The 24,713-nt window shown below is 41.8% G+C and overlaps 3 protein-coding genes across 4 annotated transcripts; 2 read left to right on the forward strand and 1 right to left on the reverse strand.

Annotated features, from left to right (window-relative positions):
* Positions 1-604: 604 nt before the first annotated feature.
* Positions 605-5,888, reverse strand: NIF3L1 (NGG1 interacting factor 3 like 1). The gene is made up of 7 exons (XM_014954295.1): positions 5,796-5,888; positions 5,074-5,517; positions 4,186-4,351; positions 3,606-3,732; positions 3,100-3,238; positions 1,918-2,001; positions 605-996 (listed from the first exon to the last, which is right to left on the reverse strand). The coding sequence occupies exons 2-7, from the start codon at positions 5,507-5,509 to the stop codon at positions 812-814; spliced, it is 1,137 nt and encodes a 378-aa protein (XP_014809781.1). The 5' UTR covers positions 5,510-5,517; positions 5,796-5,888; the 3' UTR covers positions 605-811.
* Positions 5,872-12,385, forward strand: PPIL3 (peptidylprolyl isomerase like 3). Of its 2 annotated transcripts, none has more exons than XM_014954296.1 (7): positions 5,872-5,998; positions 6,863-6,910; positions 8,106-8,180; positions 8,957-9,050; positions 9,764-9,831; positions 10,263-10,381; positions 11,977-12,385. In XM_014954296.1, the coding sequence occupies exons 2-7, from the start codon at positions 6,908-6,910 to the stop codon at positions 12,101-12,103; spliced, it is 486 nt and encodes a 161-aa protein (XP_014809782.1). In that variant the 5' UTR covers positions 5,872-5,998; positions 6,863-6,907; the 3' UTR covers positions 12,104-12,385. The 2 variants fall into 2 exon arrangements, with proteins under 2 accessions (XP_014809782.1, XP_014809783.1); XM_014954297.1 differs by lacking the exon at positions 5,872-5,998 and adding an exon at positions 6,113-6,302.
* A 5,084-nt stretch (positions 12,386-17,469) lies between these two features.
* Positions 17,470-24,458, forward strand: CLK1 (CDC like kinase 1). Its single transcript, XM_014954291.1, is given in 14 exon segments — positions 17,470-17,654; positions 18,643-18,800; positions 18,999-19,194; positions 20,294-20,384; positions 20,817-20,883; positions 21,782-21,898; positions 22,034-22,200; positions 22,275-22,369; positions 22,451-22,580; positions 22,713-22,795; positions 23,063-23,142; positions 23,915-24,005; positions 24,141-24,281; positions 24,283-24,458. Coding segments are annotated over 14 exon segments (1,605 nt in total). The 5' UTR covers positions 17,470-17,537; the 3' UTR covers positions 24,355-24,458.
* The last annotated feature ends 255 nt before the right edge of the window (positions 24,459-24,713 follow it).

The raw sequence follows: 24,713 nt of genomic DNA on the forward strand, positions 1-24,713 counted from the left end.
GCAACTGGGAGATATTTTTTTTTCTTAAAAAATAAAGCCCATAATGAAAAGGCTAACTTAAAAAATAAAACCCAAGCATTGCCAGTGGTGAAAATGCTACTTGTTCAGTTTTAGTAATCCTGTCATTAAGACCCATAGTTATAGAAACTGTTCTTAAAAGAAAAGTAACAAAGGCACATTTAATTAATTCATTTACAGATTTGTTAAGGAATTAAGTTGTAACCCTCTAAAGCTTTTTTAATTGAGAGTCCCTGTCCTAAAAAGCTTTAAAGCTGCATTAATGTTACATTGTGCAATTGACTGCTAGTACCAAATACTTGAATTGTGTTCTCTATTTGCATATGAGTGGTGTCTTATAAAACTGATAATGCAAACGGGTGATCCACACCCTTTCATTAACTACTATCAGGAGATTTATTAGCTAAAATATCAGTGACTTGTACTGACTTGCCGTAACTGCAGAAGGATAGAACTGCTGTGTGAGCTTAAAACTGGAGATAAGACAGGTTTTTATATTTTACCCAACCCAATTCTTGAGTGTCATCATTATCAAATATATCTAATAAGAGCATGCAGTAACAGTAATTCAAGTGCAGCCCAGTTATTGAGTAAATCAGTCTTCTGTAGCCCAAAACAAGCATTTATTTATCTGACAGATGACAAAATACATCCCAATCTTTCAGGGAATATATAATACAATCATTCTGTACTGAACCAATTCAGAGCATCTCCATTGAGCTTGCAGTTGAATAGGTCTGTGCAAGATACCATGAAACCCTTGACTGAATTCTCTCACTCCTATTTTTTTTTCCTATGTGACCTGGAGGGGATCTCTATCTTTCTCAGACACAATTATGTTGATTTTGTTACGTAGGTGGGTAGCTAGCACGTCACGCAGCTCTGACAAGAAGCCTCGCTCGGTGTTACTGTGCTCACACAGAATAACACTTATCCCATTGGCAACTGCATCCAGAACGTCGTGGTGGGACATCTCTCCTGCCATTTTGAGAAAGAAATGGAATTCAGATCATTAATGGCACAGTTTAGGTAACCAGTTCTTTGCAGTGTATGCAGAGTCTTAGCTAGAAGCTGGGAAGTCCATAATGGGGAATGCAACACCACCTGCACTGTGTAAGAACACGGCACACTCCAGCTCTAGTGTCCCTTGAAGGACTTTCAGCTGATATCCCCCATATACAACTAAAACAAAACCAGAGAAATTCCTTACCCACTTCCAACAGTGGTAGATTTGGGCAAGAAATAAGAGTGGGCAGAGTGGTTTGGAAGTGGACTTGTCTGGATGTCACGTGGGTTGCTGCGATGGACGACAGCAATTGGGAAGCCTTGAGAAGAAGCTGTCTGAGGAGCAGCTCTGCATGGCTGTATGTAAGGGGGGGTGGTTGGGACATGCTTTGCCAAAGAACTTGCTCAAATTAAGTACTACAGAATGCAAGGCAGCCTTCACGTTGTTGAGCAAGGTGTAGGGAGCAACTGTCCCACTCTCAGAAAAGAGGATAATGGAATAAGTGTCCCTTTGGTCAGATACACCTTTGGAAGATTCTGTAGATTACATTATATTTCATTTTCAGTTAGGGAATTCTTTAGGGAGCTGAGGAAATACACTGAAGGTTGCAGTAGACTGCTATCAACACTGATTCTGTGTTGAAATAATCCATGAATAGCAATGTTTTAATTCAAATAACCTTAACTGTGCCACACAGCAATTTGATCCACATTATCTCTAGTTTAATGTTAGTCTTCTATCATTCCAATAACTAACTGATTGTTTCTCAATTGTAACAGGCAAATCTTTCTGGCCAAATCTTTCAACAGTCAACTCTTCTTTTTTCCATTTTATTTTTTTTCCTCCAGTGAGTATTTTTATAAAGATAAGGAAACAGCAAGATAATCTTTTACCTGTGAGATAGAGGTCAGCTTCTGTTCCCTTCAGGATGCTGCTCCCAGAACCAGCACACAAAGCAGCTTTCTTCACTGGTGATTCTGCAGGATACAAGGTGCCACAGTTGAACTCCTTTCCTTCTGTCCAGCCCTCATGTCAATATTGCTATTAATTGTTTCACAGTAACTACTACCTCAATTTTAGGGTCACTGGAAATTTGTTGGAGGAAGAGACACATCTGCCAGTTTGAAACAGTCATGGGCCCATAACATCTCTGATAATACAGCAAAATCCTCTGTGTATCAAACAGATGTGTAGGGTTTTTTTTTTTTCCCAAGGATTAGGAAAGTTTGCAGAAACCACAGCACGGAGACTGGCTACTGGCTAGTTCTCTCCCAGTGAGGTGTTATTTAGTGAGGTTTCTGAACCTTTTAATAGACTGCTGCTCTTTTCAGGACTCTAATGTTCCACTATCATTAGTTTTCCAACTAATGATACCACTACAGCAGCATTTTGCCTCAGATATACTGGCTCCTAACTGTTAGCTCTCAGAAGGCCAATCCCAATGCAAGCTGAGAGCTGCTCCATGCCATTAAAAATCTGTCTGTTTGCTGTGATTGCTGATTCCAAGCTATTACATGTGTGACAGCAACAGGAAATTTAATTCTCCATATCTGTTACATTCACTAGGGAGAGGGGACACATGACACAGAGCTTCCAAATTCTATTGAGGTTTTACAGTATGTTGCGATGTAATTACTGTTGATTTAAGTGAAGTCACACCATTACAATCCCGTACCATAATTGAGGGGCTTCAAAGTAGTTTGGGCTTTTTATAGTGCAACTGATAGTACAAGAGGCTTCTAATATGACTTCTGTCTCATAAGTTACAAAGAGTTCTCAACAAATTTGCTCTCACAAATTCCAGTAACTATGCTCCTTGGAGGTTAGGGTACGTAAATGGGATAAGAGGATGCTGCTCCACGTTTTACTAGTGACCCACTGTTTGAGCTAGGGTAGTTCAACACCTTTGCCACTATTCCTCTTTCATCAAAACACAGATGGTTACGTATTCATAAGGGTACCATAAAGTACCTTGGAAGTAAACCTATCCAAGGCAGCAGTATTTCACACATTCAAGCTCCTTGTCTTCCTGGAATACTAGTTCTAACAACAGTCTTGCTTGCAGGCCTGTTTACCTAGTGTCTTGCCCGTTCCCATGGCTAAGCGGACGTGGGGCAGCTTTAGGTGGCTTTTGATACGTGCAATTATGTCTGACAAGGGGACTGGCTCGCTCAGCGTGCACAGGCGTCCCATTCCGGTATGGGGAAGAGGAGGCTGAAAAGAAATTAAAATTAGTGTGAGAAAGCTGGCTCCAGAACTTCACGTTCCCTTCCGTACCGTACAAAGATGAGTACATTGGGCATTCAGAAGGATTGACTGTGAACTTTACTAAAAAAATATGCATGCTATGTTCTTGTATGTAACATACTAACTACACTAGCTATTGGAACTTATTTATGAATAGTACAGGCCACACAACTATTTTCATTGTTTTGGAAAACGTGTGTGGCTTCAAATCCCCACAGGCTGTTATTTCAGAGCACTGATGGGGTAGCCTAGGAAACCTGTGATGCTTCAGTGTTTATGACACTCAGCTCACATAAGTAATATATTCAGTGGAAGTAAGACACGATTTTGTTACCTTTTGTAATAAAAGAATCTCGGTCTTGTGATAAAGAAGGTTGTTCTGGGACAATAGTGCCACCACCTCCAACAGTGCTTTCTGAGAGCAGTTCAAACTGACTCGTGTTTGCTCCTCACCTTCAACCCTGAGGAAAGATATGCTTGGTACTTGCTAAGAAACTAAATACAATTTCAGCATCATATTAATATAAAACAAAGCTATTCTGTCCCAGTAGCTATTCTACCACAGAGAAAGGAGGAAAAGAAGGCATTGTAATAGCCTAGCCTAGTCTAGTTGACTCTCTTGGAATAAACAGATAGGGGAATTTAACTCAACTGTCCTCATCAAAGTTCCTATTAATACTCTTCTTTACCACCTCTAATCTATGTGATGCTACACTGAGTTGCTGTTACCACATAGTGTAACATAGATTGATCAGAAAGGGATGACTATTCCTATTAAGTTTCTAGATCTGTTGCTGAAAAAAAGGGCGGCAATGCATAGAGGAACAAAGTGATTACAACAGTAAAATACAATTCCAGTAACTTACTGTTTCAAACAATAGAAAGAGCACAACATTAGAGAACGAAGCAGATACCTGGCAGGGAGAGTAGTGAGACAGGAGATCTCTTGGATGTCTTTGATTTTGTTCAGCACCGTGTCCAGGTGCTCAGTGTTGTCTGCGCAGAATTCCACGCGGTGAGTGCCCTCGGCTGGATGGCTTGGCGCAGCTGACGGACGCAACGGGACGGAAGTACAGGCACCTGAGACAACAGTACAGTAAAGCTGGGTAAGTGTCCTAATACTGACTTAGCACGTATACTAAAGAGATTCAACAAAGATGCAAATTTTGCACATGAATCCATTTTCCCTCACCAGAACTGAGGACTTCTTGTCCTGTTGTCTCTATTAGGCACAGTCTCTTTTAAGTGCAAAGCTGTTGATGGATATATATTATTTGTCATTCCTAATGCGATCCATTTTATCCTAAGAATAGAATTGTACAAAACCAAAATAGTTTCTGGTTTGTAAACCAGGCTGGAAAAGACATAGCTGTTTCCATTTATGAGGCACAGTACACGATAAAAATTTAGAATAATTTCAGATATCTTAAGTAAGTCCTTTGCAAACAATGAGATCTTGCACTTTATAAATTAAAGGTGGTGATTAAAAGTCAGCCATCTAAACCTTGCAACCAAGGTGGATAATTAATGTGCTGCACTTGTTCCGACTACATCCAATAGTAGTCATACATCGGAAAACGTCCTCTAGTGTCTGTATCTGGTATTCCTCACCACGATAAATTCCCTAAAATATGTTTAGGGTACTTAGAAGTACTAGAACAATATTGGGGGAGGGGAAGTCCTCAAATCATACCTGTAAAAGCTGGAAGAAAGGAAAATGAGGGAAGGTTCCCCACGTAAAATGGCATACACTGATGAATAATTTTAACCTTTTCATTTGTTTGTTTTTAACAGAATCTCACCGAGTCCCTTTGTTAGCCAGTTGTTGACTCCATGAGGTATGGCATCGTATGCTGTATGCGGAGAGTAAATCCCGATTCTGTTCTCCAAGGCTCGGACCACCAGCCGTTCCTTCCAGGTCTTCCACGTTACTCGCTTGAGCGGCGTGAATATAGGAGGGTGGTAAGAAAGAATGAGGTCTGCCTTCTTCTGCACCGCCTCTTCCATCACCTCCTCGGTAAGATCGTTCGTGAGGAAAAGGGTGTTCACAGCGTGGGGAGGACTCGGTTCCACCAGCAACCCCACGTTGTCCCAGCTCTCGGCCAGAGAGAGGGATGCAAAGTCATTCAGGGCAGAAACGAGCTCCCTGAGATCCATGAGGGAGCGGGAGGGCGGGCGGCCCCAAGCACGGAGGCAGCGGAGAGGCCGGCGAAGCCGCTGGGTGGCCGGCAGCAGCATGCACCGATCTGTAGGGAGGGCGAAAAACGGGCAGGAATGAGCCTGGGGGAGCCACCGGCGGGAACAGCGCGGGTAAGAGCGGTCCGGCTGCGGACGGCGCCCCGCTGGGAGAGGGGAGCGCGGCGCGGCGGGCAGGCCCGCCCTGCCCCCGGGGAGAATCGCCACACGTTAAAACCGACCCGCGGAATCCAACCAGAGAAGCCTCCGCCTCTCGGAGGGGAAGCAAGCGGGACCGGGACGGGCAGCCTCGCGGCACCGCCAGCGACCACCGGGATCCCGCACTCACCTCACTCCGCGGCAGGAACAAGGCCGGGGCTGCGGGGCGGAGCCTACGCCCGACCTCGACGCTTCCGCCGCGCTGGCGGGGCTGGGGGCGGCCTCTCCGGGGGTGAGCTGCGGCGGGAGCGGCCCAGCCCCTTCCTGCCCGCCTGAGGGGAGCCGCTTCCCGGTGGCGGGCGCTGGGCTCGGGACCGGCTCCGTCTCTGTCAGGTTAGTGCGAGGCCTCCGTGTGGCCGGGGGAGGGTGAAGGCTCCGGGGCGGCGCGGGAAGGCCGAGCTGGCGGCGGCGGGGAGGGCGGGATCCCCGGGCGGAGCCGGTTGCCGGTGGAGGGGCCGGACGGGCCCCCGCAGCCGTGGGGAGCGGTGGGTTCGGCGCGTCCTGGGCGTGGGGCTTCGGTGGAAGTACCTCAGGTCGGCTGAAAAGGAGTGGTGTCTCCAGGCCGTTGTTGGTCACACAGGAGCCGAAGGCGGCCCTCGGGGTGCTGAAGCGGGGCCGTGGCAGGCTGCGGGCCGGGGTGAGGGGGGCCGGGCCGGGGCTGGCTGCGGGCGGGCTCCCCGGCTGGGGTGAGAGGCCTGGGGGCTGAGCGGGGAGGGCGGTATACAGAGGAGAAATTAGCGCACACAGCTGCCGTTTTATTACCGTCATTCCACATGCTTCATTTGAAAATATTACTAGATCTTGCGCTTGGTTGCAGGTATCTGACAGCTGCCAGAGGGTGGCTCCAAATCATACTTCCATTTAGGCACTGGCGTGTTTTTTCTCTCTTAATTTCTGCCATTTATAAACCCGTAATCTTTGGAAAAGCTGTGGTTGCTCAGCATAAACTTTAATCTTGGGAAAGGGTGGGCTTTTTTCCTCAACTCCTTTCTCAAAGCTATTTTCTTCTAGTCCTGTCTAGTTCTTTATATGCTGTGTAGTTCCATAATGCAAGTAAAATGTTTATCTAGAGTCCCTTGAATGGCACTGTAAAACCGTGTGATGCAAAAGCATATAACCACACAAATATTTTACAATCAAAAAGAATTGGGGATTGGTGGGAAAAAACCCAACAAATTTCATATGTTTTCTTTGCAGGAGAGTGCTGTATACAAATCTACCTCAGCTTTTTCATAAGCAGACATGGTGAGAACAAAAGCGCTTTTTATATATCTTTCTTTGGTTTTGAAATTTTCATGTCTTGGAAAGTGAATAGCTGCTCTGCTTCATGAAGGACTACAGAGTTTACTCTGATGCTGTGAAGAATTTGTAAAGAGAAGTTTAGGTTTTCATTTCAGACTTCTAACAAGATACTGTGAAAAGAAAAATAGGTCAATTTACATCAGTCTAAAGTATAATTACACTTTCACTTCTAAGATACTAAATTTTAATCCTACTTTGGCTAATATTTGGTAATCTAGCTTGGTTTCTTTTACCACAGAAGCATTATTCAAGTTGCAAGCACATAGCCCTGCTTGAGGGTATGAAACCTTCTACACTTGCAGGCTTTTAAAAATCTAGCAAATCAGGAAATAGAGATACGACTGTGTGTCCTAAAACTGTACATACACCTTCTATAACATCTTCATGGATGTTACAGGCAGCTATCTTCTCTTCTCTTAGCAGCAGCTATCTTCTCTTCTTTACTTCTGTAACAGTATGCAAGTATCAACATGATTCTGATTTTTTTCCTATACGCTTGTCCCCACTGTAATTGTTTTTGCATAATTTAGCACTTTCCATGGAAGCACTGTGATATATTTGGCCTATAGAGATATATTTGCTTAGGTGGCTGGATAACTGCCGTTTAAAATTTTATGCAGGTTATTTATATATTCTTAAAAGTGTGTAATTTTGTGGATTTGCTTGTTTGTGAAGGCAGATTATGTACAGTGCCATTCAGAATTAGCCTTATCACTCAGAAGGCTGCAGGCAAGTAGCACACATCAGTTGCTCCTCTGGTTGTAAAGCAGTGAGGTATGTGCACCACGCTATCATCTGAAATAGGTATAACCTTGATTCTTCAACTTTGCAATTAAGTGACTGAGTAGGTCCAGTTTGCAAATAAATAATGTAACTCTGGAGTGTAGCAGCATGAAACAGAGCTGCTGCATTACCATGGCAAACTTGATTTGTCCTGAAACTAAATGAAACCAAATGTTTTCTGATTATTTCACTGGAAACGTGGAAGGTTTGTGACAGCAGCCTTGCCTATGGCCAAATGTTGAAACAATGATGATTTGCAGTGGGAATTTGCTTATGTTCTTGGTGGGACTGGGAAATAAAACTGAGTCTGCTAGTATTTCATTGCTGATTTAATTATTATTTGCTTCTTTCTCAGGCTGTTACACTGCATACTGATGTTGGAGATATTAAAATTGAACTATTCTGTGAGCGTACACCAAAGACTTCTGAAGTAAGTCATGTAACAGGAGCAGGATTGCCTGGGGTTGAAACAAAGCGGTAGAAATAGTGAAGACTGTAGAGGAGGTGAAGTGGCTTTTGCAATTCATCTTTTCACGTAATGGAATACTAACATTTTACGCTGGTATAGTGCCTATTCTGCTCATGGAACTTGTGCACTGTATCGTGCTGCCTAGAGCTTTGCTACCTTTTTCTTATCAGATAAGGTTTAGCTAAGGGCTGCTTCTCTCCAAGTTCCAGCATCTCCCAAAGTGCCCTTTATCCTTAAGGGGAAATATGGCACATGGCCTGGGATTCCCAAATTTCCCTGGCTTTGCTCACACTCACACAGATTTGATTTTAATTTAAGAGAGTGAGAATCACTCCTAGTTTGTCAGAAGCCTCAGGTTTTCCTTGCTGCAATAAACTTAAGCATGAATTGAAACAATTTACTTTGTAACTAACAAAGCTGAGGAATGAAGTTACTGATTGCAATATTACGTTTACAAAATGTTGAATGGAAGTGATACTTCTAAGCTCATCTCAGGCTTCTTGTTTGTCAGACAACCTTGTGCTGTAAGCTTTATTTAAAATCTTTTGTATCTGTGACAGTGCCAAAGGAGCATATTAACTATAATTTATTTATTATTATTCTGTGGCAATACTCTGTGGAATTCACATGGTCATAATGCAAAGCAGAGGCAAAAGAGTTAGGCTTTTTAGTGTGTCATTTTAGTAAGAGGATGGTATTTCTGAATTGCCTGTTAATGTTTTGTTTCATTTCCTTAGAATTTCCTGGCTCTTTGTGCTAGTAACTACTACAATGGATGTATATTTCACCGGAATATAAAGGGCTTCATGGTTCAGACAGGGGATCCATTAGGTAAGTTCTTTTGTTTTGGTCTCTCTATAGAAAAATGTACATAGAAATAAAATATAAAGAAAATATAAAGAAATAAAAGGAAGTTATAAGTATGAAGATTAAAAAAACAAAATGTAAATAAAGTAAAATAAAATATAAGAATTATTATATTGTTGATAGAGGTTTGTATGATGTGATTAGTTTTCTGTGGTGAATTTACAGAAAAGCAGCTGTTACCCTAATTCTAAATAATCATAAGTGGTAAAGCATTCTGCAAACTTCATTTTTTTTTTTTCCAGCAGTTTCCACTATATGTGATGGTTCTATGGTTCTGCTGACTTACTAGCTGTTGAACAAGTAACAGTTGCTACTGTAGTTTCTCTGGTTTCTGCCTGAAAGGCTAAACTATCTCTAAAGCATTTGGGGAAAATGTCCCAGAGAGTGTTAACTGTTTGGGAGAAAATCTGATTAAGCTATGTGTCTGTCTGTACTCAAACTGAATTTAATTTGAGGGCATGTCAGTATTTTGTTCTGCAACTTAATAGGTGTTTCTTGTCTAGAGTTTTGTCTCTGCTTGGTATCAAGACATGAGAACCTGATCCCTGCCTCAAACGGCTTACAGGCTATCTAAGGTCTTTGTTGTATGATGTTATAACAGCACATCATTTTTGGATTTTTCAGTCTGAAAAACTAGTAATCTATTATTGTAATCTATTGTGGTTCTTCTTTGTCAGGCACTGGGAAAGGAGGTAACAGCATCTGGGGCAAGAAGTTTGAAGATGAATTCAGTGAATACCTGAAGGTATTTCTGTGCTCTCAATATGTTTTCATATGAATTTTCTTTATAGGTTGGAGAATAATCAGCATTGTGTTGTACTGTATTAAACACCTCTTTTGTAATTGTGAAGAAAAGTATAATCCCACAATAAAGGGATAGAAACCTCATTAAGATAGAAACAGGTGTTTCTGTTCTTGGCAAGTTAGGTTTGGGGGTTTTCATCACTGAGAACAGAAGTAGAAAGAATTTGTAACAAAGTGTTTTTCATATACTGCAAACAAGCAATTGTTTGTTGTAAGAGCAATTTTGAGGAGCCAGATGGAATATATTAGCAACCAAGTTTTGATCTTAATAATGGTATTGAGGCAGAATACCAAGTCACAGGGTACTTTGTACAGGTTAAAGTCCTGCCTTCCCTGACGTGTATTCATGTTGAGGTTTTTCCCCTCTTTCAGCACAGCGTCCGTGGGGTGGTTTCAATGGCAAACAACGGTCCAAATACCAACGGATCACAGTTCTTCATCACGTACGGCAAGCAACCGCACCTAGACATGAAGTACACTGTGTTTGGAAAGTAAGTGATCCAACTGTCTGCTTCCTTATCATAGTGTGTGAAGGATCTGAGTATTTCAGGGCACGTGCAACGCAAATCTAGAAGCATCTGGTCCTAAAACTCTTTAAAATGTTGGATGTCTATAATGTGAATGTATGCTCCTGCAATTTCACCAGAATCAGTTGCTCTATAATACTACTCCCTTTTTCTTAGTAGTAGGGTATTCAGTGGAAATAGGCATGTTAAAAATTACCTTAAGAATGGAACTTTTTTTGTCCTTCCTTTCTCTCTTTTTCTGGTCTCTTTTTCTGGTCTCTTCTTCTTTTCCTTGCCCCTCCTTCCCCCCCAGGTTGTTCCAGCTTGCCTTTTCATCCATGCCCAAACAGATGCAGCCTGGTTTTAAGCAAGCTCCTTTACAACTGGATACACAGTTGTAGGGTTTACTGAAAGGCATGAATCTGATTTGGGACTGGATGTGGGGATGGGTGTGGTACTGACGTGGTCAAGTACATCATCCTTAGAGCAAATGAGTCTTTCAGATACTGCTTTTTCTATCTCAAAATCATGGTAATGACTTTTCTTTTGCTTGTTGTTACAAAGTCTCTAGCGTACAAGTGAATTTGCAGAGAAAAAATTGTCTTTATTAAATGGAGTTAAATATTCAAAGGAAACTATTGAAATGTTAAAATACTGTTTTCTGCTGCTTGTATTGTTTATAGGCATCTAACTATAGGTGTTCCTTTCGTTTCTGAGTTTGTTAGAAGTGTGATTGGAAGTCATTTTTTTTAGGCATGTTTCTTGGAAAAGAGTAGAGGCTCTGCACAGATGAATTTTGCAAGGTTTTCTGTGGCAGTTTAAGGTACTCCTGCCCCAGTTGCAGAATGAGCAGAACAGCATATGCAGTCCCTGCTGGCACACAATCCAGCATCCTAGATTCAAGGAGCTGATGAATGTGACTGAACTGTGAATAGTACAACATGTTTTCTGCCCAGTCCATTACGGGGAAATAAACTGTCAAGATTTACCAGAGCTAGTTATTTAAACAAAAAAAAAAAGAAGTAAGAGGTTTATTAGAACAATCTCTATTGCCACTTCTGCAGCCTGAAAGGAAATCTGAAAGCCTAAACATATTTGTGTCATTAGATTTACACAGTTAGTAATGATTCTGTCCAATCTTGTCTTTGAGCCAGAAGGTTAGAAATTATAATCTCACATTGAGAAACGGATTTTCCAGCCATAGGATTTCAGTAATTCATTGGGAAGTTTGGTATGGCCAGCATCTTGCTGCTCCTTAAACTTACACTATGATTGGCCAGTCCTGTCTGCCAGGAAATGCAGCCAGGGTCTTTATACAGCTACGGTTGGTATAAAATATGATACTGTCAGGTCAGTGTGAATTATTTGTAATTTTTATCAGAGTCTGTCATGGATGCTTAGTATTTCCTTTGAAAATACATTATATGCCATATATAATGTTATGGCTGTCTTATTTGTATCATTTGCTTGCAAAGTCCTTGTCCTACACTACTTAACTGTAAAGTGCTTTGAGATATCTGAGTTGTGAAATTTAAATTGTTATTAGAAGGATATTCCTAGCACTTCTGCTTTTCTTCCAGAGTTATTGATGGCTTGGAGACCCTGGATGAGCTGGAGAAGCTGCCTGTGAATGAGAAAACCTACCGACCTCTTAATGATGTTCGCATTAAAGATATTACTATTCATGCCAACCCTTTTGCTCTGTAGCCACAGAGCGCCTCGACACATTCTTGAGACTGGTCAGACCGACTGCTGGATGATGGGGTTTAAAGTGTCATTAAAAAGGGTTATTTGAGCTGAATCATACCTTTGCTCATTGAATGCAGGATTTTCAGGAGTTGTGGCATTGTTTGGGAGCTGTCACAGTGGAATCTTACGCTTTCGAAGACAGCTTTTCCCAAGCATCTTCCAGGATTTTGATTTTTAAACATTGCTTTTTATACTTGTATAATAAGAAAATACTTTAAAAAATATATATTTTTTTGCAAATCTTTGTTTTCTGACTTATTTTTCTTAGTGATACTATCTTGAAACAATGTCCTTTGCTACAGTTTCATACTCCCAGTTTTCTGAAACTATCTCATGTAAATTCTAACCTTCCTTACTTCACTGGTTTTTAGAAAACTGAGTAAGATATGCAATTTTTTTCCTCTAGGTGAGAGCAGTGTCATAGATAGGTGAAACCTTTCTCTCCTGGAGGATCGGAGACTATGTTTAGAGGAGTGCTTGCTCTTGTACTGCTGTGTTGGAATGGTATCCTCTTCAGCCTCCCCAAAAGGTAGATTGGAAACAATCACTTCTGCCTCTGGAACAACACTTCTGGTATGAAGGAGTAAATATTTGTGTCTTTACATAGCTGTTGATTGAATTAAGTAACCATGGATTTACTGTAACTTATTTTTCATCACTTTATTGCATAAACAATAGGGGGTGAGCACAATGAAGAGTAGTGATTAAAAACCCTGTGGTCAGACTTCTAAACAAGAATATCCTGATACACCCAAAATAATAAAAGATACTGTGGCCAAAATTATGTTGAACAAATGAGGGAGAGTTGTTCATTGGTCTTATTTGAGACCAAATGTTGTTGAACTTTAATTAGAAAGTCTGCAAGAAGGTACAGAGGTACCTGAATAGTCAAGAGGAAAAATAAAATATGCATACATATGCATGTGCATATGTATGTGTATATATATTGCTAATCCTTCCTAGGCTGATCCTATATCAGCTCAAGTAATTTAGTATCCTAAGCATAAAATAAACTGACTTAAGCAGGGAAAAGAGAGTGATTTTTTTACAAACCAAAAAAAGCAGTTCTCTACATTGGGCATACTGGGAAAAGCAGAATGTTCTACTCTTCCTTGTGGTAGATTTAAAAAATGCATTTTGGAATCAGTTTGTTTTCATAGAGCAAGAAAAAATCAACTCATTTCCACATAAGTTGTTCACTTTCTGACTCTCAAATATGTGGAGGTGAGAGTATATATTTCCAGTTGCAACTGTGCATGGGAGACCTGGACAGGAGAGAGTACCCACAGTTCCTGCAACCATCTCCTACCATTCTGGACTTCTTCCCCAAATACTCCTTGGACTCACTCAGCATCACTTAGTGAAGTCCATTCTCATATATATGCTCTTAACCCTTGGGAGATCCAGGTCCAGCTGACTAGCAGTCTGCTTCAGACCAGTATTTCCCATTTTGAGACTTTGCCTCTTAAAAGAAAGAGAACTTATTTGCAAGAGAAAGGCAAGGCCAGGTACAGATTACTGAGCGTTAATGAGCAAAGTTAATCAGTACCCTCTTTCTGGGACAAAGTTTCTATATTCTGTATGAAGTGTTGCTTAAAGCTCCTAGCCCTTGCTTCTGACTTAGTACATTTTACCATAATACCTTGATCATTCACGTAAAGGATTTAATTATTTTAGCTCTGTGCTCTTTCTATCTCTTCGCTATAACCAGTGGTAATAGCAGGTAGGCAGAAGCACACAGCTGCACGTTTGGCTGCTGCACTGACACTACTGCCATGCGGAAGGATGGACCTAATGGAAACTTTCCTACAGTGCAAAGGAACCAATAATTTAAAATGCTGACATCTAGCACTGAACTGGAAACAATTCAAGGTCTATGTTTTTTGGTTTTTTTTCTCCACAAAAAGGAAGCTGTTATATATAATATGTGGAGCATGGGGACCCAAGCAATTTGCTCTCTGGAGAATACATCAAATTTAGATTTTTTTTTTTTTTTTTTTTTTTTTTTTTTTTTTTTTTTTTTTTTTTTTTAAAACTAAAACTGTGTATTGGAAGGAGAGTGATCTCATTGGACAGGATTACTTCCTAACTTTTTAAAATTGTATTTTGTCTATTTACTTGTTTGTGGCTCTGAACACCTCCCAGGTTCTCCCTGAGAACCTGGAATACAACAGGAAAAATAATGGTGGGGTTGGTCCCATCCACTTGTTGAAGAGCAAGCAAGATGGAGAGCAGGGAGCGGGGCAGCTGTGGAAGTGTGTGATTTTGTGGGCTGTTGCTGGGTTGTAATTTAGTTCTGGCAGACAGTCAGCTGTTGTGTCACCAGCTGTTTGGACTTTTGTGACGTATAATCCTTTAAATAGCAAAAATCTTGCAGACAGTACTGTTCTTATTGTTATCAACTTGTGCTTTACGAACTCCTCTCTTTGCTTCCATCACTCTTGTCCTGTATCACAAACCTTACAGCCACAAGGTGAGTTCTGTCAAAATACATCTATCCGTGCAAAGAAAAATGTGTATGTTAACACAACAGTCTTGGTGTGATGATGACTGTGATGGAGGTTCTCATCACGTATATTCTAGATTGTCTCTGACCTCTGCTGGCATTAGAAAAACAATAGGTAAAGTGGGTGTTAGAAGTATGTCAAGCTGGAGAGCAATGGACAGGAAGAAAATAATGGTGTGTTATCCATGGACAAATTTGCACGTGTAATGTAGATGTATGTTGGTCACAGGGTCAGTTGGGGAAATAAATTTTAAAAAATACAGAATGAGGAGGCTTATTTATCATGGGTGGAAGTGTTTTAGAAAGTTTAGTCCTTCCCAGAATAAAACAAAAACCCTATTGTTTTTTAGGGAACTGATCCGGTTAGGCTGTTGTAGTGTTTCAGGACTGTTTTATCCTCAGATGTTCTTTTTTCCACATAAATTAGATTGCATGTGAGAATTTTGACTGCTGCTTATGGCTTTTGGAGAACCAGATTTCAGGCATAATGCTTGGTTAGCTCTGCTGAGGTGACAACTGATAGATGGCTGACAGGCTGGAAAGGTCCTTCTGAGAGAGGTGGTGGCCAAAGGGCTGCAGCGAGGCACGGGGTAGCCGTGACTTCGACTGCCATGTGTGCCCTAGCAGTGAGCAGCAGAGGAAAAGAAGGTTAGTTCTGTGGGAGTGTTACCGCAAACCAGCAGATAAAACTTTCTAAGACTCAATTTAAAGTTTAGAAAGCAGGTATTCTTTATTGCAGCACTGGATGCACAGGGGATAGCTCCTCCGAATCTGTTGTATATAAATTTAATTTGACACCAGTATATGCATATTCAATGTAATGCCAAGAAAACATTAGCCTATTCATTACATTTCTGAGGTTTCATTTACATATTATAATAAGCCTTTGGGCATGCGTAGTTGTGCCTTCTGGTGGTCCTCATTTTGAGTGAGGGCACTGGATGCACAGGGGATAGCTCCTCCGAATCTGTTGTATATAAATTTAATTTGACAACAGTATATGCATATTCAATGTAATGCCAAGAAAACATTAGCCTACTTATTACATTTCTGAGGATTCATTTACATATTATAATAAGCCTTTGGGCATGCGTAGTTGTGCCTTCTGGTGGTCCTCATTTTGAGTGAGGGTCATTTCTTCCTCCATCTTCTTCACCTGTCCTTTGGCTCACTTTTCATGTTGGCAAAACATTCTAACTGCTTAAGTGCTCATTAAAACTAATGCTTACCACCTGTTTGTCAGACAATGTAACTTATTACATTTCTGAGGATTCATTTACATATTATAATAAGCCTTTGGGCATGCGTAGTTGTGCCTTCTGGTGGTCCTCATTTTGAGTGAGGGTCATTTCTTCCTCCATCTTCTTCACCTGTCCTTTGGCTCACTTTTCATGTTGGCAAAACATTCTAACTGCTTAAGTGCTCATTAAAACTAATGCTTACCACCTGTTTGTCAGACAATGTATATATTTTTGCATCCTTGTCTTAGGTCACCATGTTCTCAGGGCCAAATACATCCTTTCTTATCTTACTAAGGCCTTGAAACCATTTGGGATGGTTGCTAAAATAGCTACATTCTTCTCTAAAAGAAGGTTCTCTACAGTTTAATCACTTATAAACTACATAAAATCTGCCTTAGGTATCAGGAGGTGTTTGGTTTGGGGTTTTTTTTGGGTTTGTGGTGTTGGTTTTTTTTTTCATTCTGTGGGTGAAGAGTGACCTCTACACGTACTTGAAGAGTTGCATTTCATTTGTTTGGTTTATGGTGGGATTTGTGTTCTCTCCAGACTTGAAAACCTGACTGTAAGCTCGTAAAAGGTACCAGGAGACTACTTGGAAATGTTTTTAATGCCAGTGGTTGTTACAAAGATATTTTTGTCAGTCATACGTGGCTTCAAACCTCTCCTGATTTAAAGCTGTGTCTATGTGCTTTGAGAGCCTCTAACACTGTCTAGGGAAGAGATGGAGAGAAATAATGAGCTTTATCACCGAGGGTGAAAAATTATGGTTTAGCAATTAAGAATCTCATGGGGGGGGAAGCAATCTTCTAACAGTCGTTCTTAAATGAGGGTGGGAATTTATTTATTTATTTATTCATTTACTGCGTCGCTGGTTTCCCTACATAAAACTACTTTAACGGAATCACAAGAGGAGGCATCCGGGGCTGCCGTAAAGTGTCGTGACCGGGTGAAGCGCACCTGTACGGGCCCGGCCGGGGGCTGCGCGCCGAGGGGAGGGGAGGGGAACGCACCGCTCCGGGCGCTGCCCGCCCGTCCGTCCGTCCCCGCCGAAGGGGCGGCGGTGCTCGGGGTGGCCGGAGCCGGTATCCTTACCCGCTCCCGGTGGACGGCACCACCTCGGGGTTGACGAGGCCGCCGCCCGCCCAGCCCTGCCCTGCTGGCGCGTGCCCGCACCGCGGGGGCGGGGGGGGGGGGGCGGCGGCGGGGGAGGCCCCTCTGACGTGCCGCCGCGCGTCCAGAAAGTTCCTGGGGCCGCCATTTTGTAGCGGGCTTGCGGGTGCGAGGGGCGCCGCTGGGCCCGGTTATGGCGGGAGAGAGCAGCGGCTCCCGGAGAGAACGGCGGCGCTCCCGAGGCGCGGAGGTGGGGTCCAGGGGAGGGGCGCTGCCGGCCGCCCCGCGCCGCCGGCGGGAGGGCTGACAACGCTGGGCGCTGGGCTGGGCCGCTGCCAGAGGGAAGGCGGGGCGGAGGGAAGGGCGCCGCCGCGGTGCGGGGGAAGGAGGTTGCCTCTTGCCGTGAGGGGAGGGCGGCCGGTGGCTCGGGTCGGCCCTACCGGAGCGGGCGGGCCGGGTCGGCCGGGGCGCCCCTCTGCCCCCGCCTCCCCGCCGCCATGTTCTCTGCCCCCGCCTTGTTCCGTGCGGAGAGAAAATGGCTTCGGCCGGTTTAGCGGGACAGGCCGAAGCTCTTTCCTCTGCATCTGCTCCGGGTGGAGGACGGAGCCTCCCGTGGCAGCAGGGGTTTGGCGGGGCACGGACTCCGCAGCGGGTGTGTGCGGGCCGGACCCTGCGCTGAGGGGGCGAGGGGGGCTCATCCCCCTTCCTGGGGAAGGAAACTGGCCGAGCGGCGCCCGCAGCCGCGGTGTCTGGGCGCCGTGGGTGCCCGCGGCCCGCCCTGCGGCATCGCTGCCCCGCAGGCCCGGGCGTGTCGGCCTGAGGCGCAGCTTGTGGGCTGGAGTCGATTTTACGATTGGAAAGTGAAATAAAAGACGTGTGTAGCGAGTCACCATTTCCTCTTTGAACTCAACTCCTAGGAGACAACCTAAATTTTAACTGAAAGTGGGGAGGTTTGGATACCAGGGAGAAATTTTTCCCTATGAGGGTGGTGAGGCACTGGAACAGGTTGCCCAGGGAAGCTGTGGCTGCCCCATCCTTGGAGGTGTTCAAGGCCAGGCTGGATGGGGCTTGGAGCAGCCTGGTCTGGTGGGAGGGGTCCCTGCCCATGGACGATCTTCAAGGCCCCTTCCAGTCCAAACTGTCATATGATTTTGTTGTCATTTTGACTTAGCATTAGGAATTCTCTGGGAAGCTATAGAGAGAACCGTGGTAAAAATGTGTGACAAGTTCATTGAAGTTTTTGAAAGCACACTGGGCAATATTGTATGCCTTTTTTAAGTATATGGGTGCTGCCTTTTTTCCTAGTGTATGCCTATTTCCTAGTATATGCCTCACCATTGGGTGCCTGAGCAGCTTTGCAGAAATAACATGCACACTATGTGTTAACTGTCTGAGTCATGATAATTCTTTTTAAAATACTTTCTAGGTAGTAGGTTATTGGTTTATATTCCCCTATCAAATATGGTTAATTTGAAAAACCTCTTGAATTTAAAAAAAAAAAGTGGAAGAGCAGAGAAAAAAATGAAAATTGGGTAGTTGAGGTAAAATACAATCTTCATTGTAGTGTTAATTTGATGATTTTGAAAATGAATTGTTTGTCTATGGGATGTAATTCAAAGAGCAAAATATCTTTGTTACAGAGGCGCTATTCCAGGCAAACTAATTATCCTGACTGGGATAAAAAAGAGAGTCCAGATCACAGAAGATGCGACAGCGCAAATAAGAGAAAGAGGAGATCATTAACTGGTCCACAGGAGAAGAAGCACTGCAAACGTGATTTTTCTAAACATCCCGAGAGGTAAATAACTTTTTGACTTCTGATATCAGCAGACATATGTTTTAAGATTTTATTATTCTCATCAGGTCATCTGATAATGTATTAATTTCTGAGTTGGAGATATTTCAAGAGAGTTGTCTTATAGCTTAAAACAAAAACCTGTCTTGATAGGGGCACTAGAATTATTTTAATTAAGTTTATTTGATCCTTTGTTTGTAGTACCTGTTCAGAAACCAAATGTGTAAATGAAAGAGACCATCATGACCGACAGTATGTTGAAGAATACAGAAACGAGTACAATCAACGATGTGATACTGGGCATCACAGTAGCAAATCATCAGGTTATAGTGGGACGAGTAGTTACAAAAGGAAATACAAGACACATCACACTACCTGTCCTCATCGTCATTCACAGGTGGTGTGACCAATTTTAATTTAGGCTTTTTTGATTTTAAGAAGATAGATTCTTACCTGGGCAGTAGTAATTGAGTGTGGGGGATCGGGGAATTCTGTCGATAATGTTAGTAGTTTATTCCTTTAGCTAACAGTAGTAGATTATTATTCTTGCTAGGATTTTATTTCCTTCAGTGAAAATGTATAGTTTATAGGTATGACTGTGATACCACACAACATAGTCTTGCTGTTTGTTTATTGGCTGTATTTGAGCAGATTAATGAATAGTAACCATCAATTGGAGTACTTGAAATACAGGCATCGCTTCTATGCCTTCAAAATTTTTATGATGACAAGCATTTATTTCAGCCCTACTAGAAGATCCAAGCACAAGCTTTTAAACTTGCTTTTGACTAAGTGTCACTGAAATAGCAAGGAGATAATGTCAGATTTTTACTTCTTAAAAAATTTATTTAGTAAGATGTTTTTAAGTATTGCTGAAAAATCTGAAGAATCAGATACATATGATGTCTGCCCACTAGCAGGGCGGTTTTCTGGTCTCTATTATATGTTTAACTCTTACAAAAGCTGAAGATAGGATTTATAATTTAAGATCTTCAGCTGAGAGCGTAAAGTAAATGTTAATGCTATTTATGGTTTTAAAAAATAGCAAGTATTCAGACTAGTGATTTAGTATCTGTTACTTAAGATGAGTATTTTAATTATGGCCACAAGGCTGGGGTTTTTTATACGTACATATATATAATATGATAATTATTAAATCCTTTTGCTTTAAAAAAATAATACGGGCACTGAAATCCTAAAGTAAAATTCAGTGAACCAATCTTTTAAAAGAAAAGCAATTGTGTTGTAATTTTTTGTTGCCTTGCCACTTTGAGTATCTCATCTGAAAATCTGTTCCTTGCCATGTTTTTCTCCTGTAACATAAACTATGTGCCCTGTGAATTTCCGGGGACTGAATTTGAAATTGCTCCTGCCAACCGTTTGTGGCCTGGCGTGTATCTGAATGCCCGAATATCTCCCCGCTGAATGAATTTCGTATTCTGACCTGAATTCACTCGGGTTTATTGATTGGCTGGACGATCTTGGTGCCGTTCCAGAAGAGTCTTCGAAGGAAAAGATCCAGGAGTGTAGAGGATGATGAGGAGGGTCACCTGATCTGTCAGAGTGGAGACGTACTAAGTGCAAGATGTATAGAAAACTTTTCAAAATTTATTAACTTTTCAGCTAGAATAAGTTCTTTTAGCTTAAGATGTGAGGGGGCTTTGGAAGTCTTTTCTTTCTGTCTTGACTTTTTTTTTGTTTGGGGGTGGGGATTGTTATTCTTTTTGTGTAGAACTTAAAATATGTTTCTTTTTTCCTTTTCCTTTTTTTCCCCCCCCCAAATAGTAAATGAAGTTAATGAACCTACTAGAATGAGATCTCTGTAAATGTGCCTTAATGAGAGCTGTGCAGTAACATCTCTCAAACTAGATATTTACAATTTAGAGAAGAACAGTCTAGAATAATCTTCAGTGATAGTACTTAGTCTTTTTGTTTGGTTGGTTTATTTTTGTTTGGTTTTGTTTTTTAATATCTGAGTAACTTTACAGCTTCTGTGACTGAGAGTTCTTTTCTTTATAGATGAGATTGTTGCTACTTTGGGTGAAGGTGCTTTTGGAAAAGTAGTGGAGTGCATCGATCACAAAGCGTAAGTCTGTTTCATTAAATACATATAATTTTTCTTACTATCACGGTGTGGTTGGGGAAATGCTTTCTGATTGTATTGGGTTTTATCTTCCCTTCCTCCTGCACCGCTCTCTGTTTCTTCAGGGCTGCCACGTGTGGCCAAACACAAGTGTCTGTTAGTGCCTCCTGCTGAAGAGGAGGGTTGTGTGGGGCTGGTGGATGGGGAGATGGGGGCATCTTCTGCAGACACCCCCCAGCCTCGCAGGGGTCAAGGGACCGTGGGGAGAGGTGGCCTAGACAATGTGGGGTGAAGCTGTACCCCCACACACTGGGCAGTCCTGGGGCCTGGACCACCCCAGGTCAGTATAAAGAGCGGGGTCTCTGACGTCCTGTAGCTTACCTTTAAAGTATCGTCTGTGACCATGCAGTGCCCTTTGGCGTCTAGCAGTGAGTATATTACAAACCAAGAACATGTTTTGGGTTTGATGGCAAACTGTGCAAAAATAGTGTGAAACTAGATTGTCTTTCTAGTCACTGTAGAAGGCTTCTGACGCCTCGGTTACATTTTTACCACTTAAAGGCCTGAAGGTGGCCTGTTGTTTTTGAGCAATGCTCGTGTTAGGCTGCGAGATGTAGTGTTAGCCCAGCATTCATAAATATAAAGGGAAGGTAAATGGCACTTTTAAGAGTAATACTGCTATATAAGGTATCAAGTACGTTTTCAAAAATCTAAAGGTTAAATTTTAATTGTGTTTGTGCGTAGATGTATCTTGGTTACATTAAGTATGTATTTAAAAAAAGACCTTTTCTGATAAGGTTACCATTTTTAATAAACAATCTGTATGGTGATTGATAGTTACTGAATATTCTTACTTAAAACTTATCAATTATCTAATCGCTGTTAAAACCTGTCTTTACAGGGAAGACAGACATGTTGCTGTGAAAATAGTAAAAAATGTTGACAGGTACTCTGAGGCAGCTCGTGCAGAAATACAAGTCCTGGCACATTTAAATGCATCAGATCCCAACAGTACATAGTAAGTGTTGGAAGCCAACCGTGCTTTGTTTTGCCTTTAAGGTTTCTATGACGTGGCTTTCTGTAACACACAATTTATGTATCTGAGCGTTATCCAGCTCCCTGTTGCAATCTGTGTCTTTCCCTGCTTTTGCAGTCGCTGTGTCCAGATGTTAGAGTGGTTTGAGTACCACGGACACGTCTGCATTGTTTTTGAGCTGCTGGGGCTCAGCACCTACGACTTCATTAAAGAGAATGGCTTCCAGCCATTTAGGCTGGACCACATCAGACAGATGGCCTATCAGATCTGCAAATCTGTGAACTGTAAGTATGTTTCTTTTTTGCTTTATTCGTTAAATTTTCTTGGCAGAATGTGCTTACTGTGTGTTACCTTGCAGTTCTGCATTTGAACAAATTGACACATACAGATCTGAAGCCAGAAAACATTTTGTTTGTGAGGTCTGACTATGTGGAAGAGTACAACCCCAAACTGGTGAGTTTCTGTCCCCTCCCCGCCTCCCCCTCAGCCCAGCCTCTGGCTTTATTTGGTCACTTGCATCCCCATTCATTTCAGAAATGCGACGAACGCACGCTGAAAAATCCAGACATCAAAGTTGTGGACTTTGGGAGTGCAACGTACGATGATGAATATCATAGCACTCTGGTGTCTACGAGACATTACAGAGCTCCTGAAGTTATCCTGGGTCAGTAGATCACTCTTAGACTGAGCTTTCACCTGAGATTGATTGTGTGCTGTGAAGTGTTGGGTGTTTTGCTCCAGCTGTTGAACCGTTTGCGGTCTGTTATGAACGTGTACCTTCTGATTCTTTTCACAGCACTGGGATGGTCACAACCCTGCGATGTTTGGAGCATCGGGTGTATTCTCATAGAATACTACCTTGGATTCACAGTGTTTCCGGTAGGTAGGTAGCTGCCAACCTCAGAACGACACAGCGTGTGTGTAGTGCTCCCCAACTTAGTGAAAGTTTGCTACAGAGCATTGGGGACTAAGGGGAACTACCTCTAGTGGATTGTAACTTATTTTGGGAAGCAGGTGGCTACAGCCACTCTGGTTTCCTAAATCTGAAATTGATGATGGGTTGGTGGGTCTGGTCAGAAATGAAGGCAGGTCAGTGTGTGGGTCTTGTTCGCTTCCTCGATGAACAAAACTGTCTTTTCCCTCCAGACCCATGACAGCAAAGAACACCTGGCAATGATGGAGCGAATACTGGGGCCTTTGCCAGAGCACATGATAAAGAAAACCAGGTAACTACATTTTTCCATACTGGGACTGCTATAGTTTAACGTAAATACTGTTAGATTTGCTTTAATGACAAATTTTTACAAAAAGTTTAATAGATTTGTATAAAAGGTATGCAGTTGCAATGCTTCTGGTTTGCTTTCAAACTGCATTGGTTTAGCTTTATGTTATAATCTAAACTCCAGTCTCTGTATGCTTGTCTCTTTGCTTATATATAGCTTTTAATAATTTTATTATTCATTAAATATTAATTAAATTAATAACAATTTTGATTTCATAATAATTTTAATCTGAACATTGAAATAAAAATACCTTACAGAGACTTAATTTGAAAGTATTTAAGTTATCTCGTAACTCAAAAATGCATTCATAAATGCGTTATGTAAATACAGGTAGAACTGTGATACAGACATTTTAACGGGGTGTTTTAAATAATGCTATGAAACAACATAGATGTATAATGTTATTTAATTCTTTTAAAAAGCGATAATGGTTGTGTGTGAACAGGATTTATTTTACATGATTTTCATTGCGTTCCTGATTATAATACAGATCAGGGATTGCACTTTTATTGTAAAAAAACATTTTGGGTTTTGCATAAAACTGGTCTGACAGAAACTAGAACATCACCCTGTTGCTCTGTTTAACAAGCAAAAGGCCACTCTCAGGGAACATTTGCAGCTCAGTTCTCAAGTTGTGAACAAACGTGCTGATAAACTTGTAGCTAAGGGACAAAACAGAATCTCCCAGTAACAACCCACGCTCTGTTTGTTTAAGGAAACGTAAGTATTTCGTTAAAGACCGGCTGAAATGGGATGAACACAGTTCTGCGGGGAGATACGTCTCAAGGCGCTGTAAGCCACTGAAGGTAAGATGACAGAAGGGAAACTGTTCTGGGGAGAGAAGCTTTAAGTACAATTACAAGATTAAAAAAAACATGTTTTGTTCAAGATTAAGAATTACAAGATTAAAAAAAACATGTTTTGTTGTTTTCTTCATGAAGGAATTCATGACCTGCCATGACTCTGACCACGAGAACCTTTTTGACCTCATTGAGAAGATGCTGGAGTATGACCCAGCCAAGCGCATTACTCTTGAGGAAGCGCTAAAACATCCTTTCTTCTTCCCGCTGAAAGAGGAAAAATAGGGCACTGCCGCCTGTAGCTGAGCAGGCAGACACAGGGGTCAATCCACTAAAGAAACATAAAAAGTGTTAGTGTATTTATTGTACAGTTATTTTGTAAATGCCTTATTTTGTATTGTGACTTTTTGGATACTGAAGTTTAATCCAGCTACCGACATAAAACTTATTTAAGAAAAAGGTACTGATGGACCTGGTCGTGTTTCCTCTGTAAGTAAAAAGCTCGGGACACTTTGACTTCTAACATGTGGAAAAGATCACCATCTACTATATAAAATATGCTTCCTAACAGGCAAGAAAGTATTTTAATTAAGCTGTTATTATTTTAATTAAGTTATTATCTTAATTAAGCTGTTATTATTCTAATTGTTTTACTTAACTGTCATTGGACTGATTTTTACCCTTTAGCATGACTGATGCTTCCTTTTCGGCTAA

This window comes from Calidris pugnax, unplaced genomic scaffold (genome assembly GCF_001431845.1).
Source record: "Calidris pugnax isolate Ruff unplaced genomic scaffold, ASM143184v1 scaffold103, whole genome shotgun sequence".
NCBI lineage: Eukaryota > Metazoa > Chordata > Aves > Charadriiformes > Scolopacidae > Calidris > Calidris pugnax.